At 39.2% G+C, this 10,701-nt stretch overlaps 1 protein-coding gene and 1 pseudogene across 2 annotated transcripts in view; one reads left to right on the forward strand and one right to left on the reverse strand.

Moving 5' to 3' along the window:
• Positions 1–6,935, forward strand: part of LOC122640056 (glutamate--cysteine ligase, chloroplastic) — a 35,803-nt gene extending 28,868 nt beyond the window's left edge. For both annotated transcript variants that reach the window (XM_043833169.1, XM_043833168.1), the window contains exon 16: positions 6,671–6,935. In XM_043833169.1, coding sequence (XP_043689104.1) covers positions 6,671–6,759 — 89 coding nt within the window. In that variant the 3' untranslated portion in view covers positions 6,760–6,935. The remainder of the gene's footprint in view (positions 1–6,670) is intronic.
• LOC122640057 lies at positions 1,201–5,284 on the reverse strand (annotated as a pseudogene).
• Positions 6,936–10,701: the final 3,766 nt, after the last annotated feature.

Genomic DNA, 10,701 nt, shown 5'->3' on the forward strand with positions numbered 1-10,701 from the left:
CTAAGATTGAAGAAAAAAGAGAGAGAGAGAGAGAGAGAGAGAGAGAGGCCATCTCTCCCCTCCCAAAACAAGAAGCACAAATTCAAAAGACAAGCAACTGTACATATAACCATAACTACCGTGGAGTCTTTAGGCTGTAGTTTTTTGTTTATTATGTTTTCAGTATTCTGCAACTACTAAAGAGTTCATTGATGCATATGTGATCTTTAAACAATCTTTCCAAAATTGTATCACTGACTGTGCACCTGTTTGGATATTATCCCCTGTACAAATACACTCCTCCCCCCCCCCTCCCCCCAACCCAAAAAAAAGAGAAGAAAAGGAAAAAGATTCTTGGATTTTATTCATCCATTTAGATGGATGTAAGATTGCACCCAAGGATGCTCTGTACAACCCATAGAATTCTTTACTAGCATCTTCCCAGCCCAAATTTTTGGAGTTCTTAATATCCTTTGTAAATCCTTTTTCCCTCCCGAACTACTCTCAAATAAGAAAAAGGTAGCAACCATTACAAATCGGACAGTTGGACCCTAATCGACTTTGTTTCCCATGAAAAGATAGCATGTATGTGTCTTCAGAGTAACCCAACCACCCAAAACGGAAAAACCTATCATCTCTGTATCACCTATCAACTTGCAATTTTTGAAGGGGACGTGCTCGATTTGCTTTCCATTTACTCACATAGCATTATGTCACAAATCACTGCCTGATTTAGTCAGAATTTTGCAGGCCATTCCACAAAATAAATAATGGGTAATTTACACATACCACCCCTGAGGTATCACGAAAGTATAATCTTAACCCCCAGTTTTGGATAATTCTGCGTACCCCCCTGAGGTTTACAAACGTTAACACATGCACTCATTCCGTCAGTTTATGACTAACAGCGTTTAAAATATGATGTGAACTGACAAAAATGCCCTTGCAAGAAAGACAAAAAAAAAGAAAAAAACTGCAACTCATCTTCACCAAATTGATTGGAAGTTGAGTTGCAGGTATCCATGTAGGGAACACCATGGAAGCCGATCCGATGGGATCAAAGCTGACAACATAAACAATAAACCCATTGAAGATCCTCCATGACGGCTGCCCAATAGATGTGGCAAAGGAACTCCCATGATGTTTAGCAAAACGACCTCTTGCTTTTCAATTTTGAATTTCTTAAAAAACTCGAAAGATGAAAGTAACTTGAAATTTTAGAGATATCCACCTCAGGAACCATACAATCTCTACTTGCGACCTTCAAAACCTGGGTGCATTAGTTTTTTCTCTCTTTTTGCAATCCGTCGCATTTTCTTTTGATGAATCTTCTCAGCTATGTTGTCGGACCTAATCTTCTGTCTCTCTGCCTTATTCGTCTATGTAGTCTCGGTTCTGTCCTTCCACTTCTCAACATTTTTCTGATGCTTCTTCTTCTCCTTCTTAATGCTCTTGCTTATGAGCTTAACATCATCATGAACCTTAATACCCGTAGCTCTACCTGTTGCCGCTTTCCATGAATGCTTCTTCGAGATTATCTTACCCTTCTCCGGATCCTTCTTCGCCTCCTCCAGCTTCTTTGTCTCTTCAAGAGCCTGCAACTTCGAAAGCTTCCTCTTCTTCCTACCACGCTTGCCTTCATTTCCGAACTTCACATGACTAAGCGCTAGTACCTCAGAGGCTTCGGTTCCTTTTCTTTGGGTTCTTTGCTCTTTTCTTTTTACTCTGTTTCTTCTCTCTCTTCTCCCTCTTAGCTTTATCTGAAGAATCAGTTCCTTGAGTAGATCGAAGCTCTTCGATTCGTCGGTGCAGATGTTGTCTAAGTTCTTCGTATGTGACTGATCGATCTTCCCTTTTCGAATGTCCATCATGTTCAATCTCCTCCTTTTCGTTCTCTTCGTCCAATTTGTTGCCAGTTTTTTCATTTTCCAAACTTTTCTTCAGAAGGCCTAGTGTTGTGGAAGATCTTTCCAGGTCCAATCTCTCTCTTCGAGCTTTCTTAATGTTTTTTTTCGATTCCTTCTTCGCGGAAGCTTTCGCAACCCTGCTCAAACCCTGGAACCATGGCTTTCCTTTGTCTTCAGCGGGAAGATAGAATCTAGTAGATATGAGTTCAATCAACTTATCAAAGAACAGAGAATGCTTGTGGATTACAGATTTAAGCTCTGGACCAAGAGGAGGCATAGAGGCCTCCTTCTGCAACTTTTTCATCTGTTCAGACTTCAGAGATTGAAATTGGACTAGAAAGCGAAAGATGGAAAACTAGGGTTTTACGTATCCGGACTTTAAAGACGAAAAGCCTTCAAAACTAGGGTTTAACTCATCTTCGCCAATCGATTTGGGGAAGATAAGTTGCAGGTTTTTTTTTCTCTTCTTGCAAGGGCATTTTTGCCAGTTCACCCCATGTTTTTAACGTTGTTGGTCATAAACTAACGGAATGGGGGCATGTGTTAACTTTTGTGAACCTCGGGGGGGGGTACGCAGAATTTTCCAAAACTGGGGGGTATGTTTATACTTACGTGATACCTAAGGGGTGGTATGTGTAAATTTCCCATAAATAAAAGGAGAAGGAAATGATGAATCAGGATCCTTAAGAGGATAGGTTCCTTGCAGAGTCTGTTCCATATGCACTCTTCCTTGGCTTCCTATTACATTAGAATTTAGAAAACATCCCAATTCTCATCAATGATTATCCAATTGTTTTTGAATTGCGATATCACTCATGGTACATCTTTGTTCATCAGTTATTCAGTTTTGTCAACAATGGCCTAGTGCTGCACACAACTCTAAGGAAATAAGTGCTTCCTTTTTTTATGTCCATCTTTTTCCTTGGAAAGAGGGAAAAGAAAGAAAAATTGAATTTATTAAAAGGGAAAAAGAACGCTACCCAGTGGTGTGCACGGCGTGTCGACCATGCCTAGACACAAAAAGTGCGCCAGGCGCCTGGAATTACCCCCTTACCCCCATGTAAAAGAGGAAATTTCCAGGCGCCTAGGCGTTTTTTGTGTCTAGGCGTGGTTGCCACACCTTGCGCATCACCAGGTAACGTTCTATTACTCTTTTTTTAAAATAAAAAAAAAAAAAGAGAAAGAGTCAAGAAAAATCTCCACTTTCACAAGTCTCTTCCAAGAAAGAAGAATTTAATTTAATAAAATAAAAAAAAAGAGAGGGGGAAGAAAAATCTCCAGTTTCCTTGGTCTCTGCCAAAAATAATTTCCATGCCTGCACTCCATGCATAATCTAATGTGGAGGTTCATGCATGCCATCCTGAAGAAGAGTAAGAAGCAGCAGCAGCTGCAGCTGCTGCAACTGCTATTAACACCACTACCAGAGGAGGAGGAGAAGGAAAGGGTGCAGGGGAGTACCAGTTTTGTACTTGTTGGGACCTTCAAAGAATCCTTACTACTTGAGCTGCAGAGGGGAAAGGGGAGAGTGACAGAGAGTTTGGGTTCTTGGAAGGGAAAAGGAAGAGGCAAAAGACTAAGATATATTTATATACAAATAGGCAAGGTTGTCAAGGTGTCGCTTTTGCGTCCAGGCGGTTTATTGTGGGGCGCCTTTGTTGGTGTCGCCTTAAGTTTTTTCAACCCCCCCCCCCCGGCACCCCCGACCGCCTTGATTCGCTTATCACCTTGACAACTATGTGAATAGGTACAATGGTAGATGTGACAGTATGTACAATAGTACACAGTTAAATTATAGACCCTCACTAAAAGTCACCATTAGGGGATCATTCTAAAGAAGGGAATCAATGAAATATACCCCCTATCTTATAAGGGTGCCTTATGTGCTAAGGGTATGCCTAGGAACCTAGCCATTGCCTTGGTCCGGCGCCATGCCTACTATGTTTACATTTGGTGTTTTCTTCTTCTGCCTAATCTCTTGTCCATTCCATTCTGGCTGAATTGATAATGCCTCTTCTATGCTGTAACCTCTGAAACCTGTCTTACTTCTTCAGCTGCTTCATTGTTGTGGCTCACATAATCTCCCCGTCTAGAGGTGAGGGAAGAGGTGGAGTTGTGAAATCCTCTTGGCACCATATTTGATTGGCCTGAATCCATTCTGGGGAAGAATTTGAGTGTTCCCCCACAAAAAATTTCCACCACAGTTGCTAGAGAAATTAACAGTCTCTTGGTTGCCACATACAACGACACAACACAACTCAGCCTTATTCTAGCTAAATGGGGTTGGCTACATGGATCCTTACCATCCAATCAGCTCTATACAAAGTCATACTTGATACACGGCCTAAGCTAGGCATGTCTTTCCTTACCACTTCTCCCATAGTCATTTTAAATCTGAATCAAATCCCTCCTTCGTACTAGAGCATCTAAAGGCTTCCGTTGTACATGGCCATGCCACCTTAGGGGGCTTTCTCGTAGTTTATCACGTATCGGAGCTATTTCTAAATCATCTTTAATTTGTTCATTCCTTACCTTATCCTTCTTAGTTTTGCCACAGATCCATCTGAACATCCCCATCTCACTTACACTGATTTTATCTATATGATTTTTCTTAATTGCCCAACATTCCGCACTATATGTAATAGTCGGTCGTATGCCTATCCTATAAAGTTTTCCTTTAAGTTTTAAAGAAATACGTCGATTACACAATACTGCAGACGCACTTGTCTACTTCATCCATCTTATTTTAATTCTGTGTAACATCATCCTCTATTTCTCTTCCTTTATTAATGATTGAGCTCAGATACCTAATATAATCACTTTGCGGAATCTCCCTCTCATCAATTTTCACCACCTCATTATCTGTCTTAGTGTAACTAAAATTATACACCATATACTTCGTTTCCTTTCTACTTATCTTAGAACCTTTTGATTCCAAGGTTGATCTCCATAACTCCAACTTGGTGTCAATCCCTGCTTTCGTCTCATTCACCAAAACTATATCATCAACAAAAGCATACACCAAAGGACCTGATCTTGAATGTCTCTGGTTAAATCATCTGTAACAAGCGCAAATAAATAGGGGCTGAAAATTGATCCTTGATGTAACCCAATTGTAATTGGGAATTCTCTACCTTGATGCCCCACAGTTCTTACAGTAGTCACCACACCATTAACTATAGAACAACAACAACTTAGCCTTATCCCAACTAAACGGGGTTTGGCTACTTGGATCCTTACTCTCTAATCGGCTCTATTCAAGGTCATACTTGATACAGGACCTAAGCTGCACATGTCCATCACTTATACTTATCTTTAACTATGTCTATCACTTATTCCATTTCTAGTGATATCGTACTGGATTTTACAGAGCCTGATCATGTCATAGTTCTGATCATAGAAAAGATTTTCCTCAAGCGAACCAGCCTATCCTCTATAGGGCGCTTACGCGGTAGTTGGAAGAGAGACATTTTGTTGCGGAGTTGTCAAGGTGCCTAGGCGACCATAGGTGATGGCCAGGCACCTTTAGGGGTGTCAATCAGTCGGTCTCAGTTGATTTTGATTGGGCTGAGACATGACTTTAGGAGAATTGAGCTGAGACTGAAACCAGCCGGTAAGATTTTCGGTGTCTAATTTCAATACTTGATTTCGGTAGGTCGGTTTTGATTTCAGAGGCCGGGCCCGGAGCCAAAGGGGGTGTGAGACTGAGATAGTGTAAGCTGAGAGTCTGAGAGTGAACTCTGTTGGAGCCTCTTGAAGCATCATATTTTATTTTTTTTGTTAAGGTTTATGAGTTTCGGTTCCACTGATTGGTCAAATCAGGCCCATCAGTCTTTTCAATATTGGCCTGGACTAACTGATAAGTGTAATCTTTTATCACCTTAAACCGAAACGAGACCATTGGTGGCAATGGTTGGTACAGTTTTCAGTTTTTCGGTTGTTCAGTCGATTCCATCAGTAGGTGCTTTGGTGCCTACTCAGTAAGAAGAGAAGTGTGATGGGGGTTTAGTTTTATGCATTGGTTTTTAATAGGGTATATGTACACATGTCATAAACATATTTAGCAACAATGTAATATTTAAAAGAGACAGCAAGCATTAATCAGTGAACATTCATGAAAGCATTAAACAAACTATATAAATAATAAAAGTTCAACTAAAATAAGGCGACCAAGATGCCTAGGCAATGGCTTGGAAACCAAGGCATTCGCCTTTAGGAACAATGTTTGGTTGTGAATTCCAATGTGGCAGATAAAATCATAAAATCTGCATGCATCAATCAATAGTTCAAGTCTTAAAATGTTAAAGGTGGATCAAGAGACCTAAATCTAAAGCTCTCATTGAAAGTTTACTAATTCCTTTTGTACAAAGGGTTGTGATTTATCAGACCTGAACTATACAGACAGGGTTGTAGACACAGCACTAGGCAATTGTCATTTGTTTGGAAACTTATATTACTGTTTTTTTTCTTCTTTGCTGATAATTTATTACTTGGTATTGCTAACTTTAGTTTGTTGATTGATGATCTGGATGTACCTTTCAAAGGGCTGGGTCGAGAGCCCATTTCAGATTCCCCAATTCCAGATAGAATGATCCAATTGATGTTTCACCTGCATCATCCAATTTTAATCATTTAGACATTTGTTCCATGCTCTCCCCCTCGACAATCTTATTACTTCATATCCAAATTTATCTTTAGTCTTCTATTCATACCTCAACCTGCTTGTTCTATTGGAGAAAGAATCACTTCTTTGAACAATTTCATTAACAGAATTGTTTTGATGACAGGTATAACACCAGCAGAGAAGCTTCTGGATTTGTACCATGGGAAGTGGGGGCAATGGGTGGATCCTGTTTTTGAGGAGCTGCTCTATTGAGATGATCATTTGAGATTTTCTTGCACATGGGTCGGTAATAATCTCCCTAATTTGTAGAGAGTTATATAGACTTCATAGCTGTGGTGAGTAATCTTGGTTGCTTTTCCCCTAGGCTATGAAGGATGATTGTTGTTATAACAGTATTATTTCCCAGAAATAAATCTTGATGTATATTTGTACTTTTCATAGACCGTTTTGTTTTGCATAGTTCACAAAGTGAAATTATTGAAATCTCAGGCGGTTATTGAGATGAGATGCCTTGAAAATCTAAACTCTTGATCCTTTCTTTGGAGTGGCCCAAATGTACATGGCTAGGCTGTTATTGTGACCTACGCTGTAAGTTTCATTCGGTAGCCATTTCTGTTTGCTCCCATGAAATATACTTCTGGGCCAAAAATTTTCCTTTTAGAGTGTTCTACATCTATGGATTTACGTGCTTTTGTGGATCATTGCATGAACCACACAGTGGCGTGCAGCCCTTAAGACTTGAACTGACAGACATATTGGCGATACATTGTGGTATGTTTATGTATTTATATTTAGGGAAAAAGGTGGGCATATAACCAGAGTGTACATACTCCGCTCTTAATTTAATGATGTGGGTCCTTTTTTATACGAATTGATACCCACTGAACTCTTCTCCCTTTCTATGTTTGTATGATGTCAAGAATTTTCCATAAGCTGCTATCTGTTCCTCTATCTCAAATAGATTATCATTCTGTTTTGCAAGAACTACACGGCTGTGTTTGGTAGGAACGCATTCTGGGTCTAGAACGTCTTTTGAAACGATAGAAACGTTATTTGGTATGCATTCTTATTCTAAATTCGTAGAATGGGATCAAGAACAGGGCTTGTTTTGGAATGCGCCCAAAAGCCCATTCCATGTTCTCGCTCTCGTCGAATTGCGCATTTGACTGAGATGAGTAGTCCTTGTCTATCGGTCCCAGGCATTGCATCTACCATACGACGTTCTCCATACGAATTTTGTTCCCCACTTTCCACTGCTACTCATTGGAGTCATCGTTTTATCTGAAGTAGACATGGTTGTAGGGTAGGAAGATGAGGAAGACGCCTACGCCGTGAAGATCTGCTTCTGTTCAAAAGAATGCCAGATTGTTCCTTGATGAGTCTGCTCCTGTGGAATCTAGATTCATGATGGAGTCTGGGTTACTTTTGAAAACAATGGGCGGTCTTCTTCCATGGAGTCTAATGTTCTTGTTCAAAACAATGCACAACCATTGATTCTTGATCGGCCTGTTCCCGTGGAAACTGGATTCTTTTGTACAGTGCATAACAGATTGAACATGGTGCAGTCTAGGGTTCCTTAAACATGGTGACCACCATAGTTGTCAAGGCATCGCCTAGGCGTCCAGGCGCCTTGATCGCCTTGGCAGGCGCCTAGGACGCCTTGATCGTTTTGTTGGTGTCATTTGGAATTTGGACACTCTCAACCGCCTTGGATTGCCGAGGCACCGTGACAACTATGGTGACCATTAGTTTCCTTGTATCGGTATTCTTTTGCATGCAACAACTGCATTACACTTTGTCTATGAATGCTAATGGAGCATTGAGATGGGTAACCAATAATGAGATTTTGCCTATAATTGTGAGGATAAACAGTAGTGTTTATGGTGGCACTATGTTGTGTCCTTTACCTTATTGTAAGAGTACAGCCACAGCCCTAGGGGTTGGCTGATAGTAATTGTGGGTTACACATTTCAATATGGTTATTCTATTTCTCTTTCTCTATTTGGAGTGTTATTGGAGCTATGGATATTATATTGATTTTATAGTCTTTCTATGTGGATCAAGTGATAGATTACATGGCCTAAGTTTCCGTGTATGTTGTAAGATGTATGCATACTTGAAAATGCATGAAGATGTATTTGATTACATGAAATAAATATCATAAACTGAGAATATATGAAGTCATGGCAGTATTACAATGCAAGTGAGAATGTTTTGATTATTTCATGCAATATTATGAAATTGTGAGGATTTTGAACTCTGGATGTGTGCATTCTTCTCTGGTTGTGTTAGTGGCATATGTATACTAACTAATTTTTATTGATTGGACTTCACTTGCAATGAGCATTGGCATATATGCGCATGCGCGTACATATAATATTTAACATGCAATTGGTATTTCTTGATTATTATGTTACAAGATGCCATGGAAGTGTGGGGGTTATAATTTTCCCACAAAGGCAATACCTATTATTTTGATATATGAATATGGAGGACCTAAGTATGTTAAGGTTATTGTGAGAATGATGTGTTGAGTCTCTTCTTAAAGAGAAGTCATGTAAAATTATCAGTCTCTACTTAAAAATAGAATCTAGTAGATATGTTTAGATTTGGTTATATAAGTGTTTGATAAATTACATTGGTTTAAAGGCTACAAGTACAAACATGTATTGGTGGGGTGATTTATGAAATCACTAATATAAACTTGGATTATAGGTTCCATTATGATTTTATTAGATTATGACTTTCTAAGAATGCTGGATTGGGAACCACTAGGCTAACAATCTAAATAATTAATATATGGTGCTGATTGAAGTCGGATCAATATAAGTGCTTATGCGAAAGGCAAATGGCATGGTCAGTAGAGGAATAAAGACATATATGTTTTAGATACATATATTTGGTGAGGCTAAAGGAGATGGTGCTATCAACTTAATTAATGTAGTTAGGAAAATAATCTGACCAGGATTTGTATAAAGCCTCCGATAGCTAAGGTGATATCTGCTATAGGAATAAGCTTAAGGCCTGTGATGCACGAGTCAAGGTGATGGACACTCAACCAATGTCATAGGAGATTCTTGGAATTAGGTTCAAAGGTTAAAAATGAAGTCATTGCAATGATTAGAGGATGAGTTTAGAACTCTTAATCAACAAAACTTTTGAAATTGTGGGGGTATGTTAACCGTGGTACATACTAGGGGCTGACTTAAGTGATCGTAAGGGTGAGGCCGCCCTAAATGAGAATTACATCGGCGGATTCTCAAAACGATCATGACACCAAGATGGGGACAAGGCCAAGAAAAAAAAAATGTCTAATTTTATTTAAAGGAATTATTGAAGGGTCGGATGGCATGACATGACTAGTAAGATAGTCGGTTACTCTAATGAGGAGAGGTTCAAAAAGTCTGACTTCATCCGTACTGGTGGCTTATTAGACCTTGTATAGATTCAAGTCTGGAAGAAATCTGTAATGACATGTCCTGTCATTTTAATGTACTCAGGCTGTCCTGTGTTTTATTGATTTTTTTTTTAAACTTGTGGGGATTGTTGTATTAATGTAATTAATAGTATATAGTTTCATAAAATTGAATTTTTTCCATTTGTTTTTTCGGTTTCCCTCCTATAAGACTTGTTTTTTTGTTTTCATGAGTTTTTGGGTAATGCATTGGAAGTGGAAGGAGAAATGATAGAGGCATATGTGCATACGTTGAGTCGAGTCGTGTCGTGGTAATATGATGTGGTGTGGTGTATTTATTTTTGGTTCAAAGTTGGCCTAGTTTTTGGCCTAGTCACGTATTAATCCTTTTTGGATTTTTTAATTTATAAAGTTTTACGTAATGGACATGTCTCTTTAAAGAGACATCCATTTGCATAGGTGAATTCATAGCACTTGGATTGGAATCTTTTAATTTAATCCATCGGAACCAAAAGACACACCGACACCATAGGGTACCTTCAAGAGATAATTACATATGAGTGCTTGGATTGAAATCTTTTAATCCTATCCATTCAAGTCAATGGACACACCCATTCTGTGGGTGCCTTGAAGGGATGCATCCACCACTATAAATAGAGTAGTGGGTGCCTTCAAATGCTATGCATAAATTTGTGCTTCTCTCTCTATCTCTCTCTGGTACTGTTATGTTGCCCGTTTATTGAAGAATCACTATACAGTTTTTTTTCCGCTTGCATTGC

Source organism: Telopea speciosissima, chromosome 9, assembly GCF_018873765.1.
Source record: "Telopea speciosissima isolate NSW1024214 ecotype Mountain lineage chromosome 9, Tspe_v1, whole genome shotgun sequence".
Lineage (NCBI taxonomy): Eukaryota > Viridiplantae > Streptophyta > Magnoliopsida > Proteales > Proteaceae > Telopea > Telopea speciosissima.